The sequence below is a fragment of the Bombus pyrosoma genome, linkage group LG5 (assembly GCF_014825855.1).
Source record: "Bombus pyrosoma isolate SC7728 linkage group LG5, ASM1482585v1, whole genome shotgun sequence".
NCBI lineage: Eukaryota > Metazoa > Arthropoda > Insecta > Hymenoptera > Apidae > Bombus > Bombus pyrosoma.
The window spans coordinates 1,274,016-1,293,698 of record NC_057774.1 but is presented as its reverse complement, the minus strand read 5'-3'; the positions used below and the strand labels follow the sequence as shown (position 1 = coordinate 1,293,698).

The 19,683-nt window shown below is 30.2% G+C and overlaps 5 protein-coding genes across 18 annotated transcripts in view; 3 read left to right on the top strand and 2 right to left on the bottom strand.

Annotated features, from left to right (window-relative positions):
* Positions 1-6,952, top strand: part of LOC122567474 (septin-7-like) — a 45,277-nt gene extending 38,325 nt beyond the window's left edge. For 11 of the 13 annotated variants that reach the window (XM_043726022.1, XM_043726026.1, XM_043726025.1 and 8 more), the window contains one exon: positions 880-2,244. In XM_043726022.1, coding sequence (XP_043581957.1) covers positions 880-1,039 — 160 coding nt within the window. In that variant the 3' untranslated portion in view covers positions 1,040-2,244. Of the gene's footprint in view, positions 1-879; positions 2,245-3,134 lie in introns of those variants that run through there. The other 2 variants (XM_043726019.1, XM_043726018.1) reach the window with 1 other exon arrangement.
* Positions 6,953-8,205: 1,253 nt separating this feature from the next.
* On the top strand, positions 8,206-11,066 carry LOC122567483 (hydroxymethylglutaryl-CoA synthase 1). Its single transcript, XM_043726049.1, has one exon. It carries the CDS (start codon positions 8,794-8,796, stop codon positions 10,153-10,155), a length of 1,362 nt encoding a protein of 453 aa, XP_043581984.1. The 5' UTR covers positions 8,206-8,793; the 3' UTR covers positions 10,156-11,066.
* An 18-nt stretch (positions 11,067-11,084) lies between these two features.
* On the bottom strand, positions 11,085-13,270 carry LOC122567500 (ras-related protein Rab-43). 2 transcript variants are annotated; one of them, XM_043726095.1, is made up of 5 exons: positions 12,814-13,270; positions 12,314-12,398; positions 12,138-12,236; positions 11,908-12,065; positions 11,085-11,766 (listed from the first exon to the last, which is right to left on the bottom strand). In XM_043726095.1, the coding sequence occupies exons 1-5, from the start codon at positions 13,021-13,023 to the stop codon at positions 11,659-11,661; spliced, it is 660 nt and encodes a 219-aa protein (XP_043582030.1). In that variant the 5' UTR covers positions 13,024-13,270; the 3' UTR covers positions 11,085-11,658. The 2 variants fall into 2 exon arrangements, with proteins under 2 accessions (XP_043582030.1, XP_043582031.1); XM_043726096.1 differs by having other exon boundaries at positions 11,908-12,047.
* Positions 13,271-13,423: 153 nt separating this feature from the next.
* LOC122567492 (complement component 1 Q subcomponent-binding protein, mitochondrial) lies at positions 13,424-15,117 on the bottom strand. The gene is made up of 5 exons (XM_043726073.1): positions 14,792-15,117; positions 14,413-14,563; positions 14,106-14,308; positions 13,924-14,012; positions 13,424-13,661 (listed from the first exon to the last, which is right to left on the bottom strand). The coding sequence occupies exons 1-5, from the start codon at positions 15,105-15,107 to the stop codon at positions 13,512-13,514; spliced, it is 909 nt and encodes a 302-aa protein (XP_043582008.1). The 5' UTR covers positions 15,108-15,117; the 3' UTR covers positions 13,424-13,511.
* A 256-nt stretch (positions 15,118-15,373) lies between these two features.
* On the top strand, positions 15,374-19,257 carry LOC122567477 (replication protein A 70 kDa DNA-binding subunit). The gene is made up of 13 exons (XM_043726033.1): positions 15,374-15,817; positions 15,887-15,934; positions 16,012-16,208; positions 16,282-16,430; positions 16,502-16,592; positions 16,661-16,823; positions 16,885-17,089; positions 17,210-17,322; positions 17,394-17,560; positions 17,645-17,876; positions 17,965-18,048; positions 18,123-18,317; positions 18,403-19,257. Exons 1-13 carry the CDS (start codon positions 15,788-15,790, stop codon positions 18,514-18,516), a joined length of 1,788 nt encoding a protein of 595 aa, XP_043581968.1. The 5' UTR covers positions 15,374-15,787; the 3' UTR covers positions 18,517-19,257.
* Positions 19,258-19,683: the final 426 nt, after the last annotated feature.

Sequence of the window (19,683 nt, the reverse complement as noted above, 5' to 3'; positions counted from 1 at the left end):
GTGTAACACTTTAACGAGTAAACCGAATACTTCATCGAACTAAATGAGATGCAAATAACTAGAAATATCTTTTAATTGCTTAAATCTTTGCTTTAGGAAGATCATTCGGCTGAATATGTGCAATAAAAAGCATTTATAATAAGCTTGTAGCATAATTGTATTTTATTATAATTCACTATTACTAATCTTAATTACGATTATCGTTCTTTCTTACTTTGCCGTTCTCTCTGACAAATTTGCCATATTCGATTTTTTTTTTCGAAATTTACGTAGAAATGATTCCACGCAGCTTAATCTAATAGCAGGAAATTACTAATAATTATTAATAAGCATGTATAACGTAATCATCCTTTTGAACGTAATTCAAATTCATTTAACATAATGTAATTCATTCGATATTAATTCAACGTGATTCGGTACATTCCCTGACAATTTTGTTTCGTTCCAAGATGATTGGTTTTAACAGGCTATTGTTAGGCTCAATCATTCAAATATTACTGCTTCCAAGCTTTTTTAGATGACTAATTTTTCTTCTTTTCTTTTTTCCCACCTTTTTTCAAATTACTTTTTAAGTATTCGAAAAAAAATACATCGTTTCCACGTGTATGCGATGTCTGCTCCTTGTACACCACGATTACGTGTACTGAAAAACCGAAAACGCAAAATACGTGCATATAATAGAAAGATATCTACTTGGAGTTTTTCGTTTGGAACGCTTAGTATTTGAAATTAGTACCGAATGTTTGATACGATGAAACGGAACAAGTATATTCTCGGCGTGTTCATTTAAGGAAGCTTTTTTTACGGACGAATGTTATGTGATGCTTGCGCTTGTTTGTTTGTTGTGTGTATACCATATCGGGGTGTCCCTTAATTTAGGACGGGATCAGTGTCTTCCGAGGGATCTGGCGGTGGCGGGGGTACATTGAAGGGTTCCCGAGGGATAGGAAGTCTCCTACGCCGTCACACCAGTTTCAAATCACCTCAAGACAGCCCTACACAGATACAGCTTGTCATACAACATCCCGAGCATCCTTAGTAGATCGTAGAATCTATATCTACATTTACTCACAAAATGCCTCTACGTCGCTGTGTCCGAGGACTAAAATCTTTCAAAACATTAACGTCGATCTCATTTTTTATACGTTTGTTGCGTGTGTTTATTTTATCGACGATTTAACGTATACAAATATACCGATATATACAATGCGTATTCGTATACGTTCACGAAATTTAATTTACACATCGTACGAGTATTTGTGTATCTTTTTGTCTGTCCGTTATTTTTTCGATTAGCTTTGTTTTATAATTAGCAGGACGTGTTCGCGTTGGAAAGTATGCTAATTAAGACTATTGTGAAGTAGTATAATTCGGTTGCTGCGGTGTACGGTAGTAGGTATCTTTATTGCTTACGTTTTCTTTGTTTCTCGAACGTTTCATAAATGAAAACGACGAATATCCTTGAATATAAGACCAAGTTTATAATACACATATATCATAAATGATGAAAAATCATCGTCAGCTTGGAATCGAACTGAATTAGTGGTATTTACGATGATCACTGTCACACGAATGCTTGTTTACTTATAATAGAGTTGAAGTAACATTAAGAAAACTGAATAACGTCTGATGTTTATTTATAGGCGACGATGATAAACCTTATGTTGCAAAAGACATTGGATTTTAGAGTAAAAAACTAGAGGAAGAAGATACCTTCGTATCGAAAATAAAATTTGGATAGTAGTCTTACGTTATCCAGATAGATATTTTTAGACAGGCATATTTTTGGCACAAAGTTTGATAAAATTTATGTAAGCGTTGCAAAAACTCTTTATATTCGTATGGATATCACAGTTTTATATTCACAGCAACATGCGTTACACTCATGCATAACTTAGCTTGTATGAACTCAAAATAACATTCACACTTCGTCAAATATTATGGAAAGCTATTGTAAACTCTGAACAAGCTGTCTGTTTATTTTTCTCTCCTTTTTGTTACTTTTATTTCCATTGATACATTCCAGTTCGCATGTATTGACATTCCCTTTGCATACGAGTTTAATATCTCTTTTCAGATCTTCAAATCGATATGAATCGAATCGAGAGACAGCTTGATAAAGGGTAATACTAAACACGATCAATAATAATTGGTCAGAAAAAACGATTACTATGCATTGTTAATTTCATCATTAAACCTTTTTTTCGCAAATAAACGTAATGCTTTCCTAAAACATTTACTAACTATCTTCGTCGCCCTCATTTTATTTAGCCTTATTACGAATAAGCGATATCCAGGATGATACCGATTAGTATCAGAAAAATATTTGAACGTGACTTCAAAACATGCAGCGTGGCATATCGTACTTGCCTAACATGTGTCTACGTTACGCCTCCTTCTTCGTATTATGTGTTTTCACGTTTTATGTATTTTGACGTTCACATGCACAAATATCTATGGAAAATAGCGATTTTATATGTATTTCTCCATTACAAATTGAATATCAAAGATCCGATTTGTTACGTATAAGATTTTAAACGTGTATTGTTTCAACAGTTTATTAATTACATTACATATAACGACTATATACATATAAATACTTGCAATTTGAAAAGCAAAATATTCTTAATTTACTTATAACAAGTGTACGATACATTAACAGTCAGAAAACAGAAAGTAACACTTGCAGATAGCATGTGGCTCGATAGTCATAGCCCATAAAAGTATATATTTCTCGAAGCATGATTTTGGCATGGCTAGATTATACGTATATTTTTGTATATATACGATAATTTTATTGTCGATGGATATACACATTGCACTGCATATCTTAAACGATGAATTTCATAAGAGATTGTACTTTATATAACGATGATGAATTATATCATTTTCCATAAAATAGACATATTAATTTAATGAATATATAAAAATCAGATAACAAGGATATTTATGTTTTTACGAATAGCCAGATAGTAGTTTGTTGCAAGTCATCGATATTCTTCATAAAAGCAGAAGAAAATTCTCAATCAGTAAATAACTACATCTTAAAATTCATTAATATATTTTGTAAGTTATATTGTCATCTAATAAATGTAACAATTTCTTATTTCTACTGACGTTGTAATTCTTTTCAGGGCTGTCGACGGTAAGGATAAGAAGAATAAGAAGAAAGGGCTATTCTAAGTCGACTTCAGAAAGACAACGTGAAGAGTGAGCTTTTCTTAAAGTAGTCGATAGTAATTTTTCTTCAAAAATATCATATTGATAATACGATTTCTTTAAGAGAAATTGGAACAAAAAAAGTTTGACTTGAGAAAGATTTACCGATAAAATCTCCCGGTCTATTCTACATCTGGCTTTTCAAAATTTTCATTTTTTCACGATAAGATATTTTACGATTTTTTATATCTTAGAACAACATTGCTCGTGTACATTTCGGAATCATCAAAGATAAGGTGTAGCTCGGAAGATTCATTAATTAATTAAAAGACAAGATAGAAATATGTGTTGCTTAAATCATGCAGTTGATATGTGTACTGTGTATACCATTCGTATAATGTTTATATGACTGCCTCGGCATTCTAATAATTCTTTTACGAGCATAAACGTGTTATGCTTTGAAGAGTGAAAATGAAAGTGTTTGTTCTGTCGTGTTTGCCTGTGCTTCTTCGCGCTTCCTATTTTTAATGCCCAACAAAATCACACCTAGTACAATTCGATAAACAATAATTGTACAAAATGTAGACATAATTTCAAAGGACGTAATTTTCTTTAACAAGAGTGTTCAAAGAGATGCCGAAAGAAAAACAAAAGATCATTGATTTCTTTCGATCAATCTTCGTTTCTCACACTGATCTATTTATGTATATTGTCTTTAATACTTTGAATATCACGATTATATGTCAATATTTATGTCGATATTTTAAATACGATAGTTATGTTAATATAGGTGTATAATATAAAAATATCAAGAAGTGTAAGATCTTAATGGCAATTCGTGGAGATTTAAGTGTCAAAACAAAATGATCGAACGATAATCGCTCTTGTATCATACATTCTATGTATCATACGTAGCTGGAAGAACAGATTCGGTTGAACATGAGTTTCTAAATACTGTTGCACACCTATTATTTCTAGGCGGAGCGTAAACATATCTTTCTCCATGAAAGAAAAAATTGAAACGTGCGATACACTATCGACCTAATAAACGAAAAAGGTCTTTGTATCTAAAGCTAGCAATAAGTTATATCGATGTTTCTATTACATAATCTAAATTGTTACAGGATAGCGCATTTATATAACTATAAAGGGATGATGCTCACCCTAAGAAACAAATTGTATAAATAATTGTTTTACATCAATCGTATTCTTCCTTTCAGTATTCGCTTAATGCGAGTAACAGCGTGCTGCTTTATAACGTAATGAATTATCGAACACGATGAAACTTAAACATAAGAAAAGGACAACGTTATTCATCTTTTCACTCAACTCTCAACTCGCATCATTCTACGTCGGATCGTTGAATGTGATTCTAAATGAAGCAGTGGCGATATATATATACATATATAAATATATATTTATGTATAAATGAAATCGAGGAGATCGTAAGGATAAGTCCAATTCGTGTAAATTTAAGTTGTATCGATAACGAGACAAATCGGGTAAGATTAAATTGTATAAAATAAATCTAAGTGTATGCTGGATCGTCGTGATTCGAGACAGTGCGTTAATATTTGTTCACTGAAAAATCAAAGGAAATAGAAATTATTGAGTTACGAGCTAATTAAGTTTATTATCAAAGCGGATGGTAATCGAATTGATACGGAATATGTACGAGAGAATAACCGTGCCGTCTCGAACCCGTCCAAGTATACGTTGGTATATGCAACAAGGATGGGCAAACCGATTTAGCAATAAGTTCCTTAAACTCTTTACGTCGCATATACGATCAGTTGTGTTTCTTTTTTTTTCCTGTTATCTATATCTTTTATTATCGGATACTTTGCAGAGAAGCGTTCTCGCCAGATCAGAATCTTTGCAAAAGAAATCCAAAAGTTTGCCCAGTCTTGGATTTGTATTCTAAGCTAATTGAATTACTGGTGTGCCAATACGAAGAGAATAAGCATTTTATAATAATGCTAGTACATGATTCTTCAGTTTTTATAAAATAAGATTCGTGCGATTTTCTCATAACAGGTGGAGGAAAAAAAAGTTAAAAAAAAAGGATTTCGTCTCAATTTATTGGGAAAAAACTACGTGTTACATTCCTATTTTGTACGGATTTTTCTAGGTAAAAGAACTCGACTCGTCACCTTGATCTTTTCTCGATACCGACAATCCATTTAGAAGTTCAAAGCAAATCGCTTCGATCGCACGGAGAACGACGCCGATAGTTTGAAAAGTTTATTAACAGAAATAATAAACGTAACGCTAAGGTATATTAGAACGATTTGTACTTGGAAACTACGTGAAAAGAGATACTTTTCAAAATATCGATGTGTCTGAAAAAAAAAAAGAAAGAAAAGAAGAAACAATAGGAAGAAAGAACGCTTATAGATACAACCTTCTTCGATATTAGAAACAGCAATGTATCTAAAAGCGGACATTTAAGAAATAATTGAATGATTCACAATTTCTGCACTGAATAATATTAAGCTCAATAGTATAAAACATCTGAACAGTATGCTCGTCGAGCTACAATATTTTTATCTAAACAGTAGTAAACATACATGACTCTCTCAAGGACAGAGGATTTTTCTTGTATTCAGCTCTCTTTTCTTTTTTTGTGTAAAAGAAGAAAAAAAAGAAAAAAGGGGAAAGGAAATTATTTAAATTGACTCATTGGAACTTGCACTTTTTTTATAAAAATTCCAATGAGGAAGACGTCGAAATCCGAAGTACAAACGCACATTCTACAGCGAAGATCAATTTAATGGAATCTAAGATTTTTAATACCATACGAGATTCAAATTGCAATCGATATTTTGTTGAAAATTTTCGTATCTATCTCTTCGACGAACAAGAAAACAAGTGGAATAATCGAGTACTTAAGTTTTTACTTTTCTGAGAATGATATTTCAGAAAGTTATAACGGAAGACAAACTTCTTCATGTTTCTAGGACCTAAGTATATCTCAATGATGAATAAAAGCAAAAGACTCATCTTATTGCTATTAATCTCTTAACCTACGATCTATGTTCGATAATTTTGGGCCGATAACGTAAACAAGCTTGCGCACCCTTCGAGCCATTTGCACGACTTGTGTAGTACGTATCACAAGCGATGCCCGTGATATTTACGTTTGGCCCGATCATCGTACTACGGGCTATGCCCGTAGTTGTAGGTTAAGGGATTAAGGATTTATGCATCTGCTTAGTTGACCAAATAAAAGCTGTTTATACATTTCAATGTTATATTACGCGTAGCTGTAAGATATAAAAAGTCGACGAAACGGAAGTGTATCATTTACTGTATGTGTACTCTAATCAGCAATGCTTATAATATTTAAATAGTTAATCGTCATAAATCGCGTGAGTCATTACGATACACGATCATTACACATATTATACGTATATGCCATACGCGAGGCACAACACAACAATAATAAAGGAAAAAATAAAGCGAAAGTAGGTAAAACAAACGCGAATTATATTTTGCCGTGCCAGACGAAAACAAAGCTGCCGCCGCTATCTTGTAGAACATATTGTAATAATAATGATATCCAGAAAAATATATAGTACATTATTATTATTATTATACTTTAGGATTATGTATTCAGTAAATTATATACAAAATTATCAAACACTATGTTACTACGTTCCGAACCCATCTTTTGTGCATTTTTAAATACTAAATTTGTTTTTCATTCCTATGCAGATAAAATTACATATATATGTATTGTACGTAATACGAAATGCATCACATAAAAACAAAAAAAGGAGTGAATGGATAATTGCTGTTTTAGATTAGTTTACGTGTTGTCGATGTTACAATATCCAACTCTTTTCTTCGTAAACCTAAAGTGAACGTACCAAATAATTCGAGGTATATAATTCATTTCAACATTGAGTCTTCGTAATTTCTGCTCGTTCTTTTTCCTCCTTCTAAAATTTCATTATTTCGACCAAAAAAATTTATAATCTAATTTTCCATAAAAGTCATTTTCATATGATATTATCCTTTCGTTCGTACCAATATGCAAGACAACGTTCGTTCGTAACAAAAGTTTGGCGCATAATTTCGCACCACAATGTAAGTATTGGAAAAAAAAAAGTAGGTCACAAAGAAGTAAGCGATTTTTAAACAAGTTCAAAAGTTTCTGATTACATATATTTCAGATTATAATATTAAAAGAAACGCATAAAATTTGCCTGCATTATTGGCTCTTGAATTATTAATGTAAGATCATGAACCCGATGTTCTTGTAATGTTAATTATATGTAGGAAAATACTTCATATGCAATTTTTCCGTTTCATATCGGCAAAATAAATTAAATACTATATGAAACTATTAAAACGATAGACGATATGATGATTAAAACGATAGATGATATATACACTGTCACATCGCAAAAATGCCAATCGATTGACTAATATTTCCTTTCACTCTATTAATTACACCAGATAGAAAAATATATGTCAGAAAGATTATAGGTCATAATTGTGTTATCTAGCAGTGAATTCTTCCCGATTAAATTTGCTTCGATCGACATTAATAAGTATTGCCACTAACGAAGATTGATTCTAGATACTTATTTTCATTTGTACCATTACATTACGGCATATGTAAATGGTCCAATTCTTATAAATACAAATCTAATATCATTTCTATAAAAGTTACCATTTAAGTTAACCCATCTATTGATCAGATCTATCCCTTTCCAGTATCCTATATTCTAATTTATATACGTACAAATACAATGTACACACACAAAAAGTAACATTAAAATCGAAATAATACAGAATGGACAAAATATTAAAAAATTTTTCCTGTAATTTTCCGTCGCGGACTTTTTTCACATCATCACGAAATGTAAAAATTAATGCTCGAAACATATTTAAAAGAGAATAAATAATCTTGCAATATGTAAGGATACATATAATATAAATAAATCAAATGTAATATATTCGTAAAGAAATTTAAATAAATGAATTTTTTATCCCCTCCATGTGAGAAGAGGGAATGTGAGTGGTTGAATAAACGGCGGCAGCAGCTCGATGAGCAGCATTTAAGCGAGGAACGTTCGTTTGTAAATTTGGTTTCCTCTAGTAAAATCGATCAGCAAGTCAAGCCTATAAGTGAGAAAAAAGGTCAAACGAATTTCAAAGCACGTGATAAGAAGTTATTCGATGACCGTAATTTTCACCTGTCGAGTTTCACTTCTAACCTGAATTCGTCAGTGGGTCTGTATCTAGCAGTAAGTAATGTAGCAGTGTCTGTCCTCAAAGCACACATTTTCTTCGTAGCAAGTTGTCGACTCAAAACTACGAATGAAATTTTCAAAAATACTACCTGCTAAATTCTTATCGTTTCAAGACTATCATTACAGTCAAGTGTCAAGAAAACATTACATAAAGGTAACGATATTTGGGGAACGAGTTTAATGCATATTCTACGGTCAACCGGCATCACGTACATTTTCGAGTACGAGAAAAATATACGTTTCCTGTATACTATCATGAGTATAGGACTTTAAGGATTACTTCAGAAAAATTATATGTACAGAAATATTTATATAAACTACAAAGTATATTACAACATCCGACAAAATCGATCGATTAAAGTCAAATATCATGTGGCCAAAAGACGTTGGTATCAAAGCGATAGAAATATACTTTCCTGCTCAATATGTTGAGCAAACAGAGTTGGAACAATTTGATGGTGTATCTGCTGGGAAATACACTATTGGTTTAGGTCAGTGTAGGATGGGTTTCTGCAATGACCGTGAAGACATTAACTCTTTGTGCTTAACAGTTGTGCATCGATTAATGGATAGGTATGAAATAAAACCGCAAGATATTGGACGATTAGAAGTTGGAACCGAAACCATATTAGACAAGAGCAAATCAGTTAAATCTATTCTTATGCAGTTGTTTGAACCATATGATTGTACAGACATTGAAGGAGCTGATACGACCAATGCCTGTTATGGAGGCACAGCTGCTCTTTTAAATGCTATATCTTGGGTAGAAAGCAGTGCCTGGGATGGCAGACTGGCCTTAGTCGTCGCAGGTGATAATGCTGTATATTCTTCTGGAAGTGCTAGACCAACTGGAGGCGCTGGAGCTGTGGCAATGTTAATTGGTCCAAATGCACCTTTAATAATTGATCGTGGAGTAAGATCATCATGCATGAGACATGCGTATGATTTTTACAAGCCAAATTTAAAGTCTGAATATCCTATTGTAGATGGAAAATTATCGGTTCAGTGTTATCTTAATGCATTAGATACTTGTTATCAGACTTACTGTAAAAAGATGAGGAACAAGCACAATCACAATGTGACTCTAGATAGCTTTAATGCATTTTTATTTCATTCTCCATACTGTAAATTAGTACAAAAGTCATTTGCCAGACTAGCTTTTATTGATTTCTTAAACATATCTAAGGAGGAAGTATTTAAAAAACATCCAGAATTAGCGCAATTTCATGATGTTAAATTAGAAGACACTTATTTTAATAGAGATATTGAGAAATCATTTATGAATTTGAGTAAGCCAAATTTTCAGCAGAAAACACAGCCTTCTTTAATGATAGCAAATCAAGTAGGAAATATGTATACTCCATCTGTATACACTGGATTGGCCTCCTTGCTAATTAGTAAACCTATAAAAGAATTAGCAGGCTCTAAGGTGGGAGTATTTTCATATGGTTCAGGACTTTGTTCTACTATGTATTCATTAACAATAACAAACGAATGTAATGAAAAATCAAATTTAATGAAAATTATCTCTTCGCTCTCTTATATTAAAGAAGAACTTGATGCTCGTCAAAAGGTTTCCCCAGAAGCTTATACAAAGGAATTAGAATGGCGTGAACAGAATTGTCATACTGTACCATTTACTCCTCATAGTACCACTAAAAATATGTTTCCTGGAGCCTATTATCTTGTACAAGTGGATGAGAAACATAGAAGGACTTACAATAGAGCGTGAAGTTTTTGTTATTCGTTAAATAAGCTATTTGGGGCTTTTGTATCAATTATCAAATCAAAATCATGGTGATGTATGATTATGTATATAATTTAAAAAATAAATTAGTTAATAACTGGGATAAAATATTTTTACCAAATAAAAATATTCTTAATGCGACTTTCATATGCTATTTTGTGTGCTATGCACTTTTGATTTTTAAATCTATTTATAAATATTAAAAATGTATTAATACAAATTATATAATAGATATATCAATTACTTTCACAAATATACCACTGTTTATACATATATTTATTTATCATGTACAGTTTTTAATATATCTATTGTATATGCTCTATATTCTTTTTAATTAGTAAGAAAGCTACAATTATTGTGCTTCTTAATTCATGTAAAAAGCCTTTAAAGAAATATTCCCTTTTAGTGCATTTTTGTTTAACATTAATTTGTTAATTATGTGGATATTTATAGAAATAATAAAGAATTAAACACAGATTTTATGCACATGTTAAAAAAGTGCCTTAATAATATATTGTTTCTTTAACTTTTCGATGTTCACAGTTTTTTGTATGCACATATAGAAGGATTGATTATGCCCATGATGGATAAGAGTGTCAATGGGTTAATCATGAAGTTGTTCCTACATTAGGGGTATATATCCATATGTACATAGAGTATAATATACCAAAAGTGAAATGGCTTGTATGTAAAAAGATAATTCAATAATTGTATTGTTTATTTCCTGCATATGTAAGTCAACTGATATGTTAATTACAACAAAATTTTCAAATTTTGATATATTTTATCAAAAAAGTGAACACTTGTAGTTTATGCATCGTAATTCACAAGCAAATATTCATCTTGTAATACCTATATATATACATATATATTAATAAATAACTAACATTATTTAATATATTGTTTAACTAATATCTTCTTAAATATTTTTATTTTAATTATATGATAGATAAATGTGAAGTACATCATATACATTTTATTTCAATAATTTCGATATTACAATAACATTAAAAAAATAGTACAATAGCAAATTTTTTCTTTAAAAAAATATATTAATATAATATTTGTTCTTTTTGAGATTCGTTTCATTAGAAATAAATACGTGCATTAACTTTTGCTACATTTATAAATAGTTGAAGTATATCAGTGTCGCTGAATATTATGAAATCTAAGCATTTGTATTTACAAATGTATACGTTTTAAATACTCAATCTTAAGTCTCTAGTGAAATAGCAGATAAAGAGAGAATAGTAATTTTTCAGATTAATACAAAATCCATAGTGAGTTCCTGTTCCATAATCAAATGGTTACAAAATACTGGCTCTGTAGCACAATTATTACTATTCTGTCATTATTAACAATATAATTAATTTCTTTTAATATCACATTATTTGGATAGTTATAAAAATATTGTACATCGTTTTTCCATTTTATATACAAATTTAAATATAGTAAAGATATGTATATCATTTGTTTATAAACCACTACCTAAAATATTTTGTATGGACAACCTGAACATGAAGACAATTTTCTACTTGCACCAAGTCTAACAACTTCATCTTCATTAGCATTTATTTGACGATTTTCATGTCTTCTCTGAAAAGAAGTAAACATATGCATTTCTTTAAAATTATATGATATATGATTATGAAAACAGTATGTGTTTACTTATATTTTATATTTTTATATCTTTTTTTATTATATATTTTACATTTTATATGAAAGCCAAATGCTTACTTTAAGTTCTGCTGCCAGGTAGAAAAATACAGAATCTATATTGGTATTCTCTTTGGCTGATGTTTCTACCACTTGTAACACTTCAGGAAGATATTGACAAAGAGCTTCTGCCTCTCCTTTCTCAACCTCTCGTAGACTTTCTAAATCACATTTGTTACCTATAAGTTTTTTATTTGTTAATATATAGTATTCAAAGCATAATTAAAACAAAATATACAAACAAATCTCACCAACTAAAATTAATAACACATGTGATGAAGTATACCTTCGTACTTCTTCTACCCAATGTTGTAAGCTTAAGAATGTAGATCTCTTTGTAATATCATAAACTGAAAGTTATTGAAGCCATTATAAATATTTCTATAGTTAAGTGAACAAAAAGGTAGAAATAATATCTCTCACATACCTACAATAACACCATTAGCAGATCTATAGTAACTTTGAGTTATTGTACGAAATCTTTCTTGGCCAGCTGTATCCCATATTTGCAACTAATAATAATAAAATATCTTTAAACATTTTGAATGATTTATGTATCATTATATATGAAGTGATATATATATATTTTATATAAAAAAATTATATTACTAATTTTAAAAACATAATGTAACAATATTTGTTATTTATTATAATATATCTGTTCTATTTTATATAGTTAAAGAAAAAGCATTATCAATACCAGTTTGTACAAAATAATTCAAGCTAAAGTGAAAGTTCGCTTTTAACAAAAAATTATCTATTCGATCTCACATTCCTATGTTAAATTATATTTATTTAAATAATTTTATATTAAAGAATCTATTAAACTCTCTTCTTTAAAATTTATATATAAATTACTCGTAGGTTATAAATGTCAAAAAAATTGGAGAAATATAGCGATATTGATCATAGATCAAATAAACGTACCTTAACTTTCTTGTCATCGATTAGTACAGTCTTCATGGAAAAGTCTACACCAATTGTGTTTCCATGCCTCTCGATAAATGTACCAGATCGAAATCTTTGAACAACACATGTTTTTCCTGTCCCACAATCGCCAATGAGCACAATCTTGAACAAGTAATCAAAATTTTCATCGTTCGTGGCCATCAAATTGTCCGGATCGCGGTTCGACATTTCTTTCCTATCGTCGAAGTAATTTATCAAATCGACGACACTCTTTATAATCCGCACATCCAGACCTACCGACTACTTACGCCATTGTTTCACTCAACTCGTAACTCCACCACTTTATAAATGTTCTTATAATTAGTGCAGTTGGTACGCGTAAGATATTCATTGAAACCGGATTCAAACATTAGATTTCTTTTCTTTTTCAATCTAACCTGTTATGCTCCTTTTATTTTATAATTACAAATTCACCAATTTTTTTATAAAAATAAGGCGCTTTTGATGAAGTTTAAGGTACAATGTATTTATTTTATTTAAAAATTAGTAGCATTGAGATAATAAAATGATATAGATGGTACATGTCACTTTTATTATCAGGAGACATTTTACTTCAATAAGACGAACATAGGTATTATATGTATTTATTATAAACGTATTTTCACATAAACATACTCTATATCTAATTAATTATATAGTAGAAATTAAAATAACAATTATTTTCCTGATGTGAATTTTGAAAGACCTTCTAATAAACTAACATACGCGGTATGTTCGTAACTTGTACTGAGCTCAACCAATTTCTCCGCAAACTCGTTTGAAATGCCTTTCTCTTCGAGATAATTCATCAGTAAGTCATATAGATACTGAAAAATAAATATTATATATATTTCTATAAGCATACATAAAAAGAAACATGAAATTAATTAGATAAGAATTTTAGTAAATCATTGTCACATTCTCAAGTATTAATTTTATCAATAATAAAATTATTCTATATGTGAATGTTTTATTTTTCCAAAGATCAATAATCAAATTGGTTACTAGATACTCCAATTTGTACTCAACGCTTTGGTTTATTTTTTATAGATACATATAAGTTTACTATAGAATATATGTATTACTTACCCCATCAATAATTTCACCAGCAACGGCATACACTTTGTCAGAATGTTCTCCTGTATATAAAGTAATTTCATCTATGCCAAAGATGTCATCTGAAATTAAATGGATATATGAAAAACACATTCATCTAATCGTACAATAGTAGATACATGTATTGCTATAAGTTAAAATTCAATATTACTTACTATAACTTTCATTGGCACCTGATGCACCAGGTTCATTGTTAAAGGAACAAGTAAATCCAAGAGTTTGATTTTCTCTAACTATATCAACTGTGAAGGATGGTTTACTTTTCATATCACCAATGTCTGGATTATCACTAGTCATTTCGATATTAGGTTCAGAATCAGAATCAACAGTATGATTTATGTTAAATGAGATTCTAATTCTGTAAAAGATAATTTGTAGTAAAAGAAGAAATGTATTTTCTACTGAAAATAGTTTATCATATTTTGTAATAATATTATTGACCTATGTTAAAAGTTCTCTTACATTTCATTATCTTGCTTCTTTTCCAAATTAACATCTGCCCCATCAAGTGAGACTTTAAATCCATCTAATTCAGTAGGAATAGTTTTTAATTTTTGTGCATTCTTTTCTGCTATGATTTCTTCAGCTAAAAATTCTACAAGCTCCTTCTCAGCTATAAAAAAGGGAAGGAAATAATTGTGATAAAGCAATAAAACAATTACTCAATAAAAATATTTCAGTCCTAAAATAAATAAAGTATATAAAACTTATATTATTAGTAACATACATATATCATGATATAAATGTATAAATGTTTAAAAATGTAATTATTGAAATTTACAACATATATGATTGATTTATATGACGATGAAATGATGAAATAAATTACGATATAATGTACCTTTCGTATGAGAATGCCTACAATAACCGAAATTACAAGAAACACTTGGATGCTTAAATAGTTTTGTCGAAGCGATAGGTGTGATTTGGATTCGTCGAGAATCGTTCCACAGTGTTCTTAATTGATTACTTGCGATTCCTGTAGTCGAAGTTGGCGAAAACAAATTTTTAATTACCGGCGAACGTAATGTCTTCCTTATTATTCCGTTCATTTTAATGTTCACAACTAACGTTGGCTTTGTTCGAATCGTATAGGTATACGCACAAAATGGTTTTCCGATAAACCGAACACGAGGTAGGATGAATAGTACCGTCATGAATTAATAAACTATATAGTCTACCGTCCCCTTGTAATTTCCAGAACAAACATTTGTATGGTGATTTCTAGTAATTTTCTGTTCGAAGTGAAGATTGGAATTAACACATGTGACGTTGCCTAAAAGTAGATTTTCATCATGTTATTAATTCCTATAGTCACGACAGCGCGCGCTATCTAAATATTCGAATATCTTACTCAACTTAGCTTTTAACTTCATAATAATAAAGACAACCTTACTCGAAATAAACTTTAATTACGCTAGCGAAATACTCGACTAGATTAGATGATCACTGGAGTAAGGAAAAATCCATAAATAGGAATGCAACTGGAAACAACAAAAGGAGATAATTGCAACGTTGCGTGTTCGCTCGTTTCTTTCACCAAGAAACATCAAGAACTTCTCGACGAACAGTGTAGCCTTTAATCACTGCAGGGCCTTATTTTGAGAGTCCATTTTGCTGCTGAATGATCTTTATATTCATCTCTAGTATAAGTTCTATAGTATCTTACATTGATATACATTCTTGATTGATAGCGTAAAAAAATAGTAGGAAACGTACAGGAAATACCTCAGTAGAAATACCGCCATAAAGAATATCAAATACAATACGTTGTGTGATATAGAGATATCATTAGCTTTATTCGTCTTTTTATAAGTTAGTATCACTGTTTTAAAAGATGTATTCACTTACGGAAGGAGCATTGGATGTAAGTTTAAACATAGTATTTGTATTTTATGATACAATTGTGATGCAATTTATTTTATCTGATTTTTAGAAAATCATGAACGGGATCGAGGTCGATAGGCCGATATTGCAGATATTGGTAAATAAACTATGTCCTCCGTCTAATTTGCTTTTAGACTGAAGTATCTCATTTTCGAATACGATAATTGTTTATAGGGTCACAAGAAATTATCTAGTTCAAATAGTGGAGAACGTTACAGACTTCTCGTATCTGATGGAAAACGAATAAATTCATTTACGATGCTTGCCACGCAATTAAATTCAATGATAACCGATAATGTATTAACAGAATTTTCCATTTGCCAAATAAATAGATATGCTATAAGCGTGGTAAATAATGCCGGCAAACAAAAGTACGCAATAATTATTTAATAAAGAATAACAAAATTTTATCAACAATTCAACATTGAATTCTTCTTATTTTAGACGAGTAATGGTGATATTAAGTGTTGATTTAAAAGTTGCGGGTGATGAAGTTGGACATAAAATTGGTAATCCAACAAATGCTGATGCTGATGGTGAATCTAAACCAGCACAAAGTGTACAGTCTGCGCAAACTGCTTCACAACAGCAAAGTAATACACACTAACGATGAATTAGTACAAATCATATCAGTAACATGTTATTTTAGTATTTTATTATTCAGGTAGCTTGATGTCAAAGCATAGTGGTCAACAGTCTTCTACCAGTGATATATCCACAATACCAATCGTTGCATTAAGTCCTTATCAAAACAGGTGTGTTTAATTTTTCATTCTTTCTAAGTGTCACAGTTTTTTAATGTGCTAAATAATCTTTTACATAGGTGGGTAATAAAGGCACGAGTTGTCAATAAATCTACCATCAGAACATGGAGTAACTCACGTGGTGAAGGAAAATTGTTTTCCATGGATCTTGTAGATGAAAGTGGGGAAATTAGATGCACTGCATTTAGAGATCAATGTGATAAATTCTATGATATGATTGAGGTAATTATTGTATTATTGTATGTATTTTATAATGTTGCATCATAATATACATTTTTTGCAGATTGGGAAGGTTTATTACATTTCCAGAGCATCTTTAAAAACAGCAAATAAGCAATTTAATAATTTAAAAAACGATTATGAAATGTCTCTAACTGGTGATTCAGAAATAATTCCGTGCCATGACATTGGAGATAAAATTCCAACTCTTCAGTTTGATTTTATACCAATAAATAATATAGAGCAAAAGGAGAAAAATGATATAATAGGTAAATATTGAATTGAAATGTATACTATTTATGTATTATATCATAACACTTTAATGTGTTATCTATTAATCATAACACTTTAATGTGTTATCTATTAATCATAACACTTATTTGTTGCAGATGTTTTGGCTATTGTAAAATCTCGTGGTGATTTGCAGATGTTAGTATCACGAACCACTGGTAAAGACATGAAAAAAAGGGATATTAATCTCATTGATGAAAGTAATACTATGGTAAAAATTTTACCTGACTAAATTCAATGAATAGAAAAGTTTTTATAATATTACATAAAATGAGATTTTAGGTAACACTTACACTATGGGGAACACAAGCTGAAGAATTTTCAGGAAATGATAATCCAGTTTTAGCAATTAAAGGAGCTCGTGTTGGCGAATTTAATGGTGGAAAGAATTTGTCTACTCTCAGTGGAACTGCTGTACAGGTTGATCCAGATATTCCAGAAGCACATAGGTGTCAAAGTCATAGATCTCTGAAACTAATATTGTAATTGCAAAAAATCTTGGTTTTAGAGTAATACTTTTTATTTTAATATAGATTACGAGGTTGGTTTAACACAACTGGATGTCATGAAGAAGCGAAGCCACTTTCAAGAGCATTTGGAAGTGCAGCTCAAATGTCTCAGGCATTGATCACAATTGGCGAAGCAAACAGTCAGATAGATAAAAAGAACGGTCCGGAAATATTTACGGTGAAGGCGACCATTAATCTTTTACGCACTGAAAATATTTTATATAAATCGTGTCCTAGTGAAAATTGTAAAAAAAAGGTAATTATACTAACTATAAAGGTAATTAAAAGGTACTTTATAAGTAGATATAATAAAACACCATCAATTAAGAGATTGTATTTTGCAGGTGATCGATCAAGCAAATAGCATGTACAGGTGCGAAAAATGTAATAAAGAATTCCCTAACTTCAAATATCGTTTACTTGGAAGCGTAAGTGCAAAATAAATTTTGTTTTCACCTATTTAGATGAAAGTCAGATTTATTAATATTTAACATTTTTGCAGCTAAGCTTGGCTGACTGGACAGATAATATGTGGGTCACAGCATTTAATGACGAAACAGAGAAAATTTTAGGTATTACAGCTCAGGAACTTGGAGAATTAAAAGAAAATGATAATGATGCTTATCTGGAAAAACTTGGCGATGTAACATTTAAAAGTTTCATATTTAAGATAAGAACGAAAATGGAAACATTCGGTGTAAGTTGACTCAATGCAATGATTCTAATATTTGATTCCAAGATTCTAATATTTGTAATTATTTACCGAACCGAATTATTTACAGGATGAAAACAGGTTAAGATCAACATGTATTGATGTATCCCCAACCGATTGTAAAGCCTACAACGAAGACTTAATAACCAAACTCAAAGAATTAACTGGTATTGATAGTACTTAAACTTATTCCATTCCTGATAATATTTTCTAGAGTTGCGCACGTCTGAGCTCTTTTTGTTTGAAAAAATATCAGTATATTTTTATATTGTTAATTAATCGAATAATAATTTTTTGATATTTCATTACATATTTGTGTGTAAATCAGTAATTCCTATATTTAACAATGTTAAATATACTTTGAAAAATGTAATTATCATAAATTACTCCATTAATTTTCCTACATAGATAGCTATAAATTTTAAGATATTAAGAATTTAGTAAATATTAAATCTATTACATACATATTTATCATAACATGGTCATGCTGTTCATTAAACTAAACATGTTAGGCTTTGCTAAATAATTACGGTGTATAAAAACGTGAAATCGTGTTCCGAATAAACTTATATGTAGATAATCTTGCAAGGTAATATAATACACGTATTCGGCATGATTCGTTAGAATTACTATGTAGCAGCGTATTATTGTTTAACAAAGTCATCGAAGCTATGAATATATGAAATTACATATATGCATTTTTTGTAAAGTTACGCACGAATGAAACCAGTTTAGTTAGAAATATCATACAAACGTAATTGCATTTAGTCGACATTATCAGTCATATCATCGTTGTGAAAGCAGTATTATATGCCAGTCTTCGTTGATACTACTAGGCAGTAGGACTAAGAGTACTTATAAGAATGACAACATTACCCTAAACGTGTTTATAATGATGTTATGAATGAATAAACTATATCATGTATGAATGTGTATGTATATACATATATATATAATGGTGTGTATATATATATGTTGAATCATCACCTTTTAAATAAATTTACAACTTAAAGATTACGTAATATTCTTATCGTACAATAAGGATTAATTCGTTAATGCCATTTGTATTGCTAAAACATACAAGTCACTTACAATGAACTGTATCTATCAATACATATAATGATTAAAAAGTAATTGCAGTTTATGAATCATACTACTGAATTATTCACCATCTGTCGAATTGCCCACATAATTGCATAACTATATAAACAGCATGATTATTTTAAGTATTGCATTGATACTGAACAAATTTGGGAATTATGTTTGAATTCATAGATTCAAAAATTTAACTTTGTCCTATTTGTAGGTGAAAAATATGCATTTTTACGTATTATAAAAATATTTTAAGCGC